A 15,902-nucleotide genomic window follows, 5' to 3' on the forward strand; every position below is an offset into this window, starting at 1 on the left:
CTAATCTCATACTTGATAAACCACTAAATTTCTCAGTGGGTCAAAAGCAGTGTACAATAAAATATACAATTAAATAATCATACTTGCAGAAACACATTCAAAATAAAAGAACTAAGTTGTCTATATGACATCTAAAATTAAATGTTCTTAGAATAAAAATGTTTCTCTTTACTATATCTCTGTGTGCACAAGAATAACTGAGCATACAGGATGGGCCAGATGGAATTTTTCTGCCATCATCTACTATTACGTTTTAGAAACCTCCAGTCCCTGTGGAGAGCAATCTAATCAGGTCTTTAAGATACCCCTAATGAATATGCATGAGATGTATTCACATAGAATTGAAGAAGTGTGCATCCAAATCTATCTCATGCATATTCATTAGAAATATTCTGAAAACCCAGATGAATTAACATCCCTAAAAACTGCAGGTTGGCTACTCTTGATACTGTGTTAGTATCATTGTATCCCATTCCTCTTCTAGAGGTGCATCTGTGGAGACCCAGTGAATGCAAATCTATCTCAGCCATAATCAATACAGATAACATGAAAACTAGACCAATTTGGTAGGCCTCTGAGAGAGTTAGCAAAGACTCATTAAATACTTGTTGGGTATATGAATGGATCTAATGAATAATTAACCATCAGGAATGAACTCTAGGACAACCTTGTTGGGGGCAGTTGCAACATGCATCAGGTGATTCTTACAAGGTTGCCTAAAGTTGGTCGTTGGGACGCTGCTCGCTGAGCATAAATTTTATCATGGCAATTGTGCACGGTACTGATATTATAGAACACTAGAATAACCCTGCATTTATGCGCCTAACTTTAGGCTAGGGCTGCATTTCAATTAAAATTTATATTGCAATTCATCGTATTACATTTTATCTCCCTCCCCTCTAACACACACGCACTGCAGCTCCTTGTGACTCTGGGCAAGTCACTTAACCCTCCATTGCCCAGAGTCACAAGGAGCTGACCCATTATTCTATAACACTGCACACAACGTTTTGGAATGCTCCGACCTGCCCATGCCCCTCCTACAGTCACATCCCCTTTTGAGTTGCGAGCAATGGGATTTAGGCATCCAGTGTTATAGAACAGTGCACAGCCAGATGCGATCGCAAATCCTAATATGTGCGAATTAATGTCAGTAATTGATAGCATCCAGTATTGATGGTTAACAGTTCATTAGCCAATTAAGTTGTGCACGCATCTCGGGAGTGCACCCAAATCTGGGTGCCATATACAGAATCTGGGACATAGCTGCTAATTACTGCCAATTAGTGCCAATAGTTGGTTATTAATGACAATTAGTAACTTGTTAGCTAATTATCTTATGCAAACAACTACCCTTATTGTTTAACTTGAATATGCAAATTTATAGAACTAGGAGAATATTAAAATCTGTTTTCTATGCAGACTTAAACCTTGTAAGGGCGTGTGGGGTTTTTGTACCCATTTATTGTAGATAAATAGATATTGGCTTAGTTCATCAACAATTTCAAGAGTTTGCCTTTGTTTATTTTCAAGATCCTGCCCTTTGCTTAAAACTTGCTGATAGTCATACAGGAAGCAGCAAGAAGACTTTCAAGAGCAAAATCATGCCAACTATAGGTTTCCCAGCAATGTGCTCTTATCATTAGATCATACACCTGCAAAAACGCTGAATTGCACTAAGTCTCAACATGCACAAATAGCTCAGGAAAGAAAATAGAAGCTGAAACTTCTTTGATTAATGTATAGTTCAGATTTCATGGCACAAAATTGTCTGGCTGTGAAATTTGAGCCTACGTTTGAAAGACACTGAGGATGCTGGACCTCATGCTGGGGGTAAGGATGAAAACTGTGAAGGAATTCACAAAGGTGTGGGATATACACAGAGGATCACTATATTTATTTATTTGGATTTTACTCACATCTTTTTCAGTAATAGCTCAAGGTGAGTTGCATTCAGGGCTCACGATTTAATTTTGTACCTGAGGCATACGAAGGATTAACCCTTTAGTATCTAATGTTCCCGTAATAAGCCATATGGGAACAGATTGATAGGAACATTGGTCACTAAAGGGTTTTAGGGGGCCCTTTTACTAAGCAGTGGTAAAAAATGGCCTGCAGTAGTTTGGATGCATCAAATTGGTGCACGCTGAGCCATTTTTTACAGTGGCTGGGAAAAAGGGCTTTTTTTGAAATGGGGACAGTTAAAATTAAAAGTCGCTTTCGGCTATTTACTGTCTGAGCCCTTACCACTACTCATTGGCCTAGCAGTAAGGGCTCATGTAGTCATCAGGTAGCACGTGACAATGTGGCCATGCTGCTGATTACCACCGGGAACACAATTTCCCCCCCCCCCCCCCCATCGGTAGAAAATAGAAAAGTATTTTGTACTGCGAGAAAACAGCACGCACCAATCTCAAAATTACTGCCAGGTGCCCACACTACCCCTGTGGTAGTGTCAATTTGGCACTTGCTTCCTGTGCACTAGCCCTATTGCTGCTTAGTGAAAGGACCCCTAAGTGCCTTGCCCAAGATCACCAGGAGCAGTAGTGGAATTTAAACTGGGCACCCCTGGATGTTAAGCCTAGGCTACTCCTATATAGCAAGAAAATGGAATAAAAATACATGGGGTAATATTTTAAAGAACCACTGAACTGATGGACATCCCCACGAGTATCAACACCCCAGATCACACCCTTCCTTTCTCAGATAGTCTGAAAATCCTCGGAGTTACATTGGACCGTAACTTAGCACTAGAGAGCCAAGTGACATCCACAACAAAGAAAATGTTCCACTCAATGTGGAATCTTAAACGCGTGAAGCAATTCTTCCCGAGGGAAACTTTGCACAACCTGATACAATCAATGGTACTAAGCCACTTAGACTACTGCAATGGAATCTATGCGGAATGTAAAGAACAAACCCTAAAGAAACTTCAGACCGCTCAAAACGTGGCAGCTAGGTTTATGTTTGGTAGATCGCGATTTGAAAGTGCAAAACCCCTCCATGAAAAACTACACTGGCTCCCAATAAAAGAACGCATCACCTTCAAAATCTGCACCATGGTCCACAAAATCATCTATGGAGAAGCCCCGAGTTATATGACAGACTTGATTGACTTACCAATTAGAAATACATCCAAATCAACACAGACTCATCTAAATCTGCACTACCCAAGCTGCAAAGAACTTAAATACAAATCAACTTACGCATCTAGTTTTTCCTACATAAGCACACAACTGTAGAACGCATTACCTAAAGCCTTGAAAATGCCGTACGACCACCTAAACTTCCGCAAATCACTAAAAACTAATCTATTTAAGAAGGCATACCCTAACGACCCGACCTAAATGCCCAATCTCAGCAACACAACCAAACTAAAGCACGCAATGGACATAACACAACTCTTCCGTTCTACGATTCCCCAGTGTGGCTGTACCACATGAACTTTATCTTTCCAAAACAACATCTTGTATTTGTTCACACCGGAGCCTGCAAAGGCCCTCCGGTATTATGTAAGCCACATTGAGCCTACAAATATGTGGGATATAAATGTAACAAATAAAGAAATAAATAAAATAAGTTATGTGGCTACTTTTTTTTTTTAGCTTATTGCTTTTTGTTGGTAGCCCAAACCACAGTCTGGCCGATATTCAATGCTATTTAACTGGCCAGGAATAGCCAGTAATCTCCACTGAATATTAGCACATTGCAGCTAACCAGCTATATCACGCAATATAACTGGCTAGCCGTGAATATACAGCACTTTGCCAGCTATGTTTAGTGGCCAAATCGGACCGCCTAAATAGCAGTCCTATCTTTGAAGGCTATAAATGTAGCACTGAATATTAACTTGGCCAGTTAAGATTAAGCAGGCCAAAAAAAAAAAAAAACAGATATTCAATGTCAGTCAAAGGAAATGGCCCGGCATTGAATATCCGGGTTCAGTGCCGATCACAAGACTTAGCCGACCTGCCTCACGTGGGCTAAATTAGACAATGCTACCCTAAAGAATATAAATGGGAATGGTCATGCAGATCGCACAAAAGAGGAAGAAGAGGAGTAATATACTTTTTTAAACACTGTCACTTAAACTGGTTGATGCAGAATCATCCGAATTTGTAGAATTTCTAGTTATAAAATGCACTACTACTACTACTTACCATTTCTATAGCGCTACTAGACATATGCAGCGCTATACACTTAAATATGAAGAGACAGTTCCTGCTTGACAGAGCTTACAATCTAATTAGGACAGACAAACAGGACAAATATGGGATAAGGGAATTACTAAGGTGGGGATGATAAAATAAGGGTACTGAACAAGTGAGTAAGGGTTAGGAGTTAAAAGCAGCATCAAAAAGGTGGGCTTTTAGCCTAGATTTGAAGACAGCCAGAGATGGAGCCTGACGTACCGGCTCAGGAAGTCTATTCCAGGCAAATGGTGCAGCAAGATAAAAGGAACGGAGTCTGGAGTTAGCGGTGGAAGAGAAGGGTGCGGATAAAAGAGATGTATTCTATTGTCCACCAGGACTGTTCACCATTCTTAGAATTTTTATCAACTTTAAAAATTGATCTCCAGAAACTATGCATAATACGTGATTTTAATGTACAAGGTGAACAGCCTATCGATGAGCTATTGCCACAACAAATATCATGGAAACTAGATAAATTTCAATTTAGACAAGTCGTAAAAGACTCAGCACACTCAGCTGGTCACATCTTAGATCTAGTATATTTATCACCTGCTCTATTACAGTCCCTGATTGTGTTCAAGAAGTTGCTGCATAACCTGATCATGCCCTAGTAATGTTCGAACTCTCAATGAAAGTCAAAACATTACAGACAAGGTCCAACTTTGAGCTGGCGGACCTATAAACCTGTCTAGCAGATAAATTCTCAACAGATACAGACAAGAGTCAAAATGATATGGTTGATCACTGGACAAAATCAGCAACAGATGCCTTAGATCAAGTAGCACCAAAGAAGACAATAAAAGTGAAGAGCTCAGGAGAGACCCGTTACTGCTTCACACCAACACCAAAACAAGCAAGAAAAGATCTAAGAGTTGCCGAGAAGATATGGAAAAAAACAAAAACAACAACCTGGAGGTATATAAGATCAAATGATTGACTATAAATGATTGTGGGGAAAAAGAAAGGAACACGTACTTCAAAGATAAGATTAAAACCTCCCTAAATAAACCCAGAGAATTATTTCATACAGTGAACCACTTAATCGAAGGAAGGAAAGATGAGTTGGCTCAAAATGTTGACCCTCAGGATTATGCGGTTTGGCTACATCAGAAATTTAACACCAAAATGTCAAACTCAGAATCTGATAAGCTAGTCATGCCCGCATCAAATGAAGAAATAGCGGAGAATACTTGGAATTCATTCCACACGGTGGGTGACAACATGATAGATAAACTGGTGAAGAGCCTAATGTCCACCAGAGCTCAGATAGATCCCTGCTTCTCAATAATATTTAGATCAATGCCAAAGATAATTGTTCCATTTTTGAAAAATCTAGAGAATAAATCTCTGCAGGAAGGTATATTGGTGGACTTGCTTAAAGAAGCGACTTTTAAACCATTGCTAAAAAAAATCATCACTTGATGTAAGCATAATGGATAATTACAGACCAATTTCAGTCATACCGTTCTTAGCAAAAATGATTGAGAAAACTGTTTTGCACCAACTAATGGAGTTTGTAGAAGAAAGTCATTTGATCAACAACTATGGTTTTTGGCCAAACCATAGTGTGGAACTTTTGCTGCTATCAATACTGGACTAAATAAGGATTGGAATGGACCAGGACATCAATTTCTGCGTTGCCACACTCAATATTGCATCAGCATTTGAAACTATTGACCATCAGCTCCTACTCAACAAGTTGTAAAATTTTGGCATTGGTGGACAAATCCTATCCTGGTTTCTCTCATAATTGCAGAAAAGAAGATTTCAAGTCAAAGTACAGTACACAGTTTCCACTAGCTTCCAGTCACATGTGATATACCGCAAGGTTCAGCCCTCTCAGCAGTACTGTTTAACTTATTTATGGCATCTCTAGGAGCTGTTTTCCAAGCGCTACATATATCATATGAAATATACACAGATGGAGTACGATTCAGCATCCTTGTTAACAAACATGATCAGGATCTAACTGTACAACTGAAGAATGTGTTTGACAAAATTGTTGATTGGATGGCACAGGCTAAGATGTCTGTAAATGTTGCAAAGATAGAAATAATGTATGTACGTAAGACTGGACTCATCTCTACCAACAATGTTTGAATATCAGGGTGAAAAAGTGATTATGAAGCCCTTCGTCTATAGTTTGGGAGTCTTCCTAGATATCAATCTGACAATGCAAAAACTTATAGACCATGTGATTTCGGTCTCTTTTTTTCAACTTGCCTGTTGAGCAAGCTCAGAGGCATGGTAACACCATCTGATTTTCAGATGATTGTACAGAGCTTGGTACTGACAAAGACTGATTATTGTAACTATTTCTGGGAATATCATCCCAAATCCAAGCTCTGCAGGTCATCCAAAATGCAGCAGCATGACTGACCACTTGAATCTCAAGGTCTGAACACATTGCTCCAATGTTAAAAAAATTACACTGGCTTCCAGTAACATACAGAGTTCAATTCAAGACTCTTGTTCCGACTCATCAACGCTTATTTGGGAACGACTCAGCCTGTTTTCGAAATACCCTGCAATCACATAAACCAATATGAACACTATGATCCAAGACATCCCATCAGCTCTGTTTACCTTCCGCTAAATCATACAATTACATTGAGACAAAACTGTGGGCCTTCTCTATCGCTACCCCATTCATGTGGAGTGCATTTCCTGGATACCAGAGATCTTGTGAAGACACTTCAGAATTCAAGTGGCTGCTAAAAACACATCTGTTTGTGAAAGCCTTTTTTGGCTATATGAAGACTTATCTTGATTGACCTTTCTCTCTCTTTATCTGTATTCTTTCTTTCTTTCTTTCTTTCTTTCTTTCTTTCTTTCTTTCTTTCTTTCTTTCTTTCTTTCTTTCTTTCTTTTCTTGATTAGGACCAGCCTAGTGATCATGTTTTACCTTAAAATGCTTAGCAATTGTTACATGTTCAAGACTGTGTATGTGAATATTGTTACCCGCCTTTGATAAAGGCAGGATATAAATGTGGTAAATAAAACAAATAAACATAAACAAACATAAAGTAATCCACTCAATGAAAAATAATTATATCAAATTTTTTGTAAAATAGGAAGGAAAAGCCTCAAAGAGCTCAAAGTCAACAGATTTATAGAGCTGAAAATGATCCAAAAGATCTCCTCTTCATCACTGGCAAAAACCTTCCAATTTTTTTTTCTATTTCTTTTATCAGTATTTATCATTTTTACCATTGTACTACAGTCCTTGCTGCCTTTCAACATTCAGTGTCCCTTAATAGTTAATGATACAATATGGAAAAGCACTTATCTCAAAAAAAACTCATATACAGTGCAGGGTAAGAATCAAGCCAAATTCTTTGAGCTTGTCACATGCCCCCGGGTCAACGATGGCCAGTGTTTCACTTAGCTGCCTCAGGGTCCCAAATGGTGGGGCATTTTGGTAGACAACATTTCTGATCCTTGTCAACTTACACAATAAAATAAATAAACTTCAGGTACAGTAAGTATTTCCTGATTCCCATAAGGCTCAAAATGTTGGTCAAATTGAAGATTTGGTCAAGTCAAGCCATTTGATACAACAAAATATTTTAATGAGGCCTCTGATAAAATGTTTCTCACTGTGTGTACTTTTATAGCTATGTGTACAGTATCAGTTTTAAATTTGTTGCCGTTCACAAAGACAAATATGAAGTAGCAGATATTTTTCTTCATCTTTTACTTGTTTTTTTTTAATAAGTATTTTAAAGTCAATCAGTCCCCGTTAGATATTTTCATGTTCTGAGTCCTTAGTCCTCTCTACACGATCTCCCATCTTAAGTCTGGACTCAGAAGCAGTGACCCTCACCAGAACATGGCATGTCTATTTAAGTAAAGAATGTTCTCTTCTAATGAGGCAGAAAGAAGGAATGGGTGTTTTCCTTATTTGTGAGCAGTAGCAAGTTAACCACATTATTCTGCAGGAATGCTAATTAAGTCTTACGGAAATGGGAAGCTGGGGAATTAGATCTCTGTAATAGATAAATAAGCGAAACAGACTATTTTCTGGAAGGCCAAGCAGATGGGCCAGGGAAATACAGGAACACAAATACCCCATAATTAAAATCTATTAGTTAATAGTTATAAAAACAATGACCCTGAGTGACTTCAATTGTCATTGAGGAACTGGACTTAAATTACTGCCTTTCTAAATCTCAGTTTTAAGAGAATCACAGATTGGGCGCTGTAGGTTGGGATACACTTTAATTTTTAAACAAAATAGGACATGGCAGTAACATTTTCTGTTTTGTTTGTTTAAGGAAAATATTCCCTACCCCAGTATTGCTCCAAACTCCTCCTGCATCTTACCACAACCTTCCTACTCTCATAAATATTTACCCCCCCCCCCACACACACACACACACACATCACCACCACCACCCCATGTCTTAGATTAGATTCTTGATGTTCTGCCTCTCTGTGGTATGTTTATTATTTGCAGGCCTGTCCCAACTGGACTCACAATTTAAGTTTTTGTACCTGGGCAATGGAGTGTTACATAACTTGCCCAAGGTCACAAGAAGCCACAGTGGGAATGGAACTGAGTTGCTTCTCCTTCATTCCAAAATGACTCCTCTATCCATGAGTCTATGGAGTCTGTTTAGAAATTATGGTAAATACTAATGCATGCTTACCTCACACCTTAAAATGCCTTACCAAGGGGTGCTTCCCATATGCTAAAAATTAGATTTTATTAAGCTACGGGCCTTGTTTACTAAGGTGCACTAGCATTTTTAGCTCGTCTTAAAAATTAGCACGCATTAAGCATGTAGATGCTCATAGAAATATTATATCCTCAGATTATCGTACCAACCTCTATAATGGCTATTGTGAGCCAAGCATTTTGAGAAGAGGCGGTAACGAAATCCTCATCGATCCCAATTTTTGAATTTTTTTTACTTATATTTTCATTGTAACATTTCTTTATATCATTTATCTCAGTCTCTCCTATTTTAATTTTACATTCAAAGTTTGCACTTAGCTTTTCAGCAATAGTGAATGATGTACGGTGGAGATCCAATGTCACCGACATAGATCCATGTTTCGCATAATGCTGTTTCAAGGTAGTCTCCTATGTGGTAAGCAGCTGCTTATATATTATAGGCATCTACACGGTTAGTATGCACTAATGATTAGCACACGCTAAAAACGCTAACATGCGCAGGTCCATTTTTCAGCATGCCTGCAAAAAAAGGCCTTTTTTGGGGGCTGAAAATGGACGTGCAGAAAAATGAAGATTGGCTCGCATCCATTTTGGGCCTGAGACCTTACCACCACCCATTGAATTAGCAGTAAGGTCCCACGCGTTAACTGGGTGGTAATCGTCAGCGTGCGTAGAGTGCTGATTACTGCCCGGTTAGCTCCATGTGCCAGAAAATAACAAAATTTTTCCTGCTGCACATAGCGGACGCACGTCAAAAATGAAATTATCACCCTGACCACGCGGTAGCTGGGCAGTAGTTCAAAATTGACATGCATAGGATGCATGTACGTGCCTACGTGGCTTAGTAAAAGTGCCGCAAAGTTAGGGGGAAAAAAGCTGTAGTAACTGTAGCTGGGTAGTTACCTGAATACCAGACGGAGTATCGCTGGTATCAGTTAATACCAGTGGCTGATTTATACCCAATATTCAATACTGGTATCCAGGTATGGCTCACCACTGAATATCTGGGTATAAAAAACCCAAGGCAGCTGGCATTTTCAAAAATGCTGACCTCTGCATATTGAATATTGACCCATTATTTTATTAGGGGCCTTTTTACTAAGCCACGGTAAAAAGTGGCCTGCATTAGTTTGGATGGTAAATGGTGATAAGAGTAGTGCACGGTATTTACTGCTTGAGCCCTTAATGCCACCTATTTAGTTGGCAGTAAGTGCTTATGTGCTACTCCTGTGGTAATCAGAGAACCAGATAATATTTAACCATCTTTCTGACCTCATGTGCAACTTTCTTTAAATTAGTCACCTTATTTTCCACCTCCTCTTACTCTCTTACCTATCTATACGTTCCATCTTTACTTATACTCTACACTGTCAATTAAAATGTTCTATGACGTATTGTGTTGATATTGTAAGTAGTATACTATCAGGGGCATTTTCGGAAGAGAAGGGCTCCCATCTTTCAACACAGATCGGGAGATGGGCGCCCTTCTCTCAGGGTCACCCAAATTGGCATAATCGAAAGCCGATTTTGGGCATGCTCGACTACTTTCCATTGCAGGGACATGTCAGCAGTGTACCGAAGGTGGGACGGGGGCGTGCTTAAGAGATGGCCGGCCTTGGCTGAAAATGGAAAGAAGAAGGGCATCCCTGACAAGCATTTGGCCGACTTTACTTGGTCCCTTTTTTTTCATGACCAAGCCTCAAAAAGGTGCCCGAACTGACCAGATGACCACCGGAGGGAATCGGGGATCACCTCCCCTTACTCCCCCAGTGGTCACCAACCCCCTCCCACCCTAAAAAAAAAATTAATTTTTTGCCAGAATCTATGCCAGCCTCAAATGTCATACCCAGCTCCCTGATAGCAGTATGCAGGTCCCTGGAGCAGTTTTAGTGGGTGCAGTGCACTTCAGGCAGGCGGACCCAAGCCCATCCCCTCCCTACCTGTTACACTTGTGGTGATAAATGTGAGCCCTTCAAAATCCACCCGAAACCCACTGTACCCACATGTAAGTGTCCCCCTTCACCCCTTAGGGCTATGGTAGTGGTGTACAGTTGTGGGCAATGGGTTGGAGGGAGGGGTTAGGGGGCTCAGCACCGAAGGTAAGGGAGCTATGCAGCTGGGAGCAATTTCTGAAGTCCACTGCAGTGCCCCCTAGGGGGCCTGGTTGGTGTCCTGGCATGTAAGGAGGACCAGTGCACTACGAATGTTGGCTCCTCCCACAACCAAATGCCTTGGATTTGGTCGTTTTTGAGATGGGCGTCCTCGGGTTCCATTATGGCCGAAAACCGGGGACGACTATCTCTAAGGTCGATCTAATGTTGAGATTTGGCCTTCCCCAACCGTATTATCGAAATGAAAGATGGACGCCCATCTTGTTTTGATAATAGCGGTTTCCACGCCCCTTCGCCGAGACGTCCTTAGAGATGGACGTCCCTGTTCGATTATGCCCCTCCACGCCATACTTTGTATTGTTGTTTGAATATTTTTACTGGTGTAGTTGTCTATTGCTCATGTTTGATCTATTCTTACTCTACAGCGCCTTAAGTGAATTCCTTCAAAAAGGCGGTAAATAAATACTAATAACTAAATAAAAGTGGGGCAATGTGGCCGCACTGCCAATTTTCTACCACGGAAAACAGCACGCGCTAACTTCGAAACTACTGCAGGGCACCCGCACTACCACGGCAGTAGTGTCAATTTGGCACATGCTACCCACACATTAGACATACCGCAGCTTAGTAAAAGGGCTCCTAAATGCATTTTTCTTGACATCATGAAAAAGAGTGGAACAACAAGGGAAAGAAAACCTTATGTTCTGTAACATAAGGAATAGAAATAACTTTGTTAATTGTTATTTTAAATTCCTCTTTATTTTAGATTATCAAAATGGAAAAAAACATCATCGGATACCACTACATTCTTGCAAATCTGGTAAGTTCTATAAGACATTTCTGTGGTATATGTCTAGGCTCTTCTGCGTCTGTTACTCTTCAGCTTATGAGATAAGTATATAGAGGTAAAAATGGCTCCTAGACCAAAAACTCCCACTCACAGGGTCCATCTCAGATTTTCAGCATCACTTACTTGTATAGTGCCTTTGAAAATCCAGGCAGGCTGCAAAATCAATATTGCCGTGCGTCCATTTCGGGTCTGAGACTTTACCACCAGCCATTGACCTAACGGTAAAGTCTCACGCAGTAACCGGGCAGTAATGACCTACGCATGCCAAATGCCACTTGGCGCACATCCGATACACACAGCAGAAAATAAGTTTTCAGTCGCACGTATCAGATTTATTTATTTTTATTTATTTATTGCATTTGTATCCCACATTTTCCCACTTATTTGCAGCCTCAATGTGACTTACAGAGTTTTGTTATGACATAGTCATTCCAGGATATCAGATACAATTAGTAATATACAGAGATTAAGAAAGGGAAGCGAGAAAGAAGGTGTTGGGCAGGATAGTATAGATGGTGGATTTTAATAACTGGGTGGGTTGGTGAGGTAGTTTTGTAAGGCTATCCTGCTTATAATCGAACGAGAAAAACGCCCAAGTTCCGACCTAAATCGGGAGATGGACGTTTATCTCACAAAATGAATAACACGGTATAATCGAAAGCCAAACTTGGACGTTTTCAACTGCACTCCATCGCGGAAGCGTACAAAGTTGACGGGGGCATGTCGGAGGCGTGGCGAAGGTGGGACTGGGGCGTGGTTATCGGCCGAGGAGAGATGGGCGCCTTTCGCCGATAATGGAAAAAAAGTATGCGTTTGTAGCTAGAATTTAGGGCACTTTTCCTGGACCCTGTTTTTTTACGAATAAGGCCCCAAAAAGTGCCCTAAATGACCAGATTACCACCAGAGGGAATCGGGGATGACTTCCCCTGACTCCCCCAGTGGTCAGTAACCCCCTCCCACCACAAAAAATGATGTTTCACAACTTTTTATTTTCACCCTCAAATGTCATACCCACCTCCCTGGCAGCAGTATGCAGGTCCCTGGAGCAGTTGTTAGGGGGTGCAGTGGACTTCAGGCAGGTGGACCCAGGCCCATCCCCCCCTACCTGTTACAATTGTGCTGCTTAATGCTTAGTCGTCCAACCCCCCCAAACCCACTGTACCCCCATGTAGGTGCCCCCCTTCACCCCTTAGGGCTATAGTAATGGTGTAGTGTTGTGGGCAGTGGGGTTTTGAGGGGGATTTGGGGGGCTCAACACACAAGGGAAGGGTGCTATGCACCTGGGAGCTTTTTTTACCTTTTTTTTTGTTTTTGTAAAAGTGCCCCCTAGGGTGCCCGGTTGGTGTCCTGGCATGTGAGGGGGACCAGTGCACTACGAATCCTGGCCCCTCCCACGAACAATGCCTTGGATTTATTCATTTTTGAGCCGGGCGCTTTCATTTTCCATTATCGCTGAAAAGCAAAAACACCCAGCTCACAAATTGTCGAATAAAACATGGACGTCTATTTTTTTTCAAAAATACGGTTCGGTCCGCCCCTTCACGGACCCGTTCTCGGAGATAAACGCCCATGGAGATAGACGTTTTCGTTCGATTATGCCCCTCTATGGGTTCTCTTTGTAGGTCTTATTGAAGAGATGTGTCTTCAAAGATTTGCGAAAGTTAGTTATTTCGTCAATGGTTCTCAGGGCTGTAGGTAATGCATTCCACAACTGCGTGCTCCTGTAAGAGAAGGTGGTGCCGTGTATCAGCTTGTATTTTAGTTCTTTACAGCTGGGGAAATGCAGATTGAGAAATTTGCGGGCTGATCTTATGGCGTTTCTGGGAGGCAGGTCCACGAGGTTTAGCATGTAGATTGGGGCGTCTGCGTGAATGATTTTGTGTACAATCGTGCAGATCTTGATCGCAATGCGTTCCTTGAGTGGGAGCCAGTGAAGCTTCTCTCTTAGAGGTTTGCACTTTCATATTTAGTTTTTCCAAATATGAGTCTGGCAGTGGTATTCTGGGCTGTTTGGAGTTTTTTGATAGTCTGTTGCGCGCCAAAAATGAAATTACCACAAGAGCCACGTGGTAGCCGTGCGGTAACTCCATTTTGGCGCATTTGGGGCCATTTTGGAGTGGAGGAGTAGCCTACTGGTAAGAGCACCAGTCTTGCAATCCAGAGGTGGCCGATTCAAATCCCACTGCTGCTCCTTGTGATCTTGGGCAAGTCACAACCCTCTATTGCCTCAGGTACAAACTTAGATTGTGAGCCCTCGTGGGACAGAGAAATATCCAGAGTACCTGAATGAAACCCACCTTGAGCTACTACTGAAAAAGGTGTGAGCAAAATCTAAATAAATAAGTAGACGCTTATGCGGCTTAGTAAAAGGGCCTCTCAGGTATTAAGAATGTTACAAGTCTTTCTGATGCCCATCATTCATCGCTCTCCAGCAGTCTTCCTGCTTTTGAATGAAGACAGCTAATTTCAGAGGTATTCAATAGAGCCCGGAACAGTGTTTCCTATTCTTCTTCCTTCTAATCAGTGTGGTTGCAGACAACAGCAGAATGTTAATTATCAGCCAGCACTGCATCACCATAAACCCAGCAGTGAATGGATGGAGCGATGACCTTTCCCCTCAATAAAAAAAAAATTCAGCTGGAGCATATCATTAGGGAACAGATGTACACATCAAATTGCAATTAACATAAAGTGCTGGTGCCTTTGAAATGGAATGCATCTTTGAATACATTGCTGCTATTAGTAAGGCCTGTTTTACTGTAGGTACCCAGGGACTGATTTTTTATATAATTTCAGTGACAGGTACATTAAAATGGAAAGAAAGGGAGCAAGGGGAGTGAAAACAAACCTGAGCAGGGAAGGAAACAAAAAAGAAAGAAAAGAATAATATGAAGTAGTGTTTGGAAATCAAACTATTCTGCTTATTGCAATAAATAGGGAAACCAGAACTTTGAAAACACCGCTTGATGGGCACTGAAGGAAAAGGCAGCAAAACTGTACAATTTGGTATCAACATGTTATTGTTGAAGTAACTGCGACGTGGCAGAATTTGCAAGCAGAAAAATATAGCTTGTGCAATTACTGTTTCTGATCATAAAAGAGGTAATTTTATAAGGGATTCGTGCATGTAGAATGGTGTTTTACAAACTCAGATGGGTGCTTTCTATATTGCTCTAGCTTATAACATAACATAGTAAATGACGGCAGATAAAGACCTGTACTGTCCATCCAGTCTGCCCAACAAGATAAATTCATTATACATGGTATGCGATTCTTTATATGTGTACCTGAGTTTGATTTGTCCTTGCCACCCAATCTCCGCCAGAGGCACTCCTTGGTCGGCTGCCACCCGGGACAGATCACCGCTGTGCACCCTCGACCCCAGGTGCAGCATTGTCTGTACCCCCTGGGTGCCCGCAACAACCCCCCCCCCCCCGAGTGCATCATTCCCCCTGGTGCACCACCTCCAAGCCCCCTCCCCCCGGGTGCATTCTTACTTGCTAAGGTGCTGGGAGCAGCTGCGTGGCTGTCGACTCCGCTGGTTCCCTGCTCCCTCTACCCCGGAACAGGAAGTAATAGCAGAGGGAGTAGGGAACCAGCGGAGCTGACAGCCATGCGGCTACTCCCTGCACCCCTCCTGCAGCATGCACTCGGGGTGGACCCCCCCACCGCCCCACCCTTGGTAGGCCACTGATCTGTGAATCCATTCCTTCTAAACCGGACATGAATTGAGGTTGAAGGGGGGGCAGACTCAGGAGTAATGCAAGGAAGTATTTTTTCACGGAGAGGGTGGTGGATACATGGAATGCGCTCCCGCGGTAGGTGGTGGAGATAAAAATGGTAATGGTATTCAAACATGCATGGGATAAACACAAAGGAAACTGGTAGTGAACATTTGGGTATTCAGCAGCTGCCAAAAACTATCCAGGTACCGCCGATTATTGAGTACTGGTACCCAGATATCTATCCAGGTAAGCTAGGAATTCAAGAATGCATGGGATAAACACAGAACACTATATAGAAAATGATAGAATCCAATAAAGCATAACTTAAATGGACCTCATAGC

General features: G+C 41.5%; 1 protein-coding gene across 1 annotated transcript in view; it reads left to right on the forward strand.

The window, feature by feature from the left end:
* Window positions 1-15,902, forward strand: part of GRIA1 (glutamate ionotropic receptor AMPA type subunit 1) — a 318,773-nt gene that overhangs the window by 176,274 nt on the left and 126,597 nt on the right. Inside the window, 1 exon segment of the mRNA XM_030211572.1 lies at window positions 11,752-11,805. Within this exon segment, the coding sequence (XP_030067432.1) occupies window positions 11,752-11,805 (54 nt within the window).

Source organism: Microcaecilia unicolor, chromosome 8, assembly GCF_901765095.1.
Source record: "Microcaecilia unicolor chromosome 8, aMicUni1.1, whole genome shotgun sequence".
Lineage (NCBI taxonomy): Eukaryota > Metazoa > Chordata > Amphibia > Gymnophiona > Siphonopidae > Microcaecilia > Microcaecilia unicolor.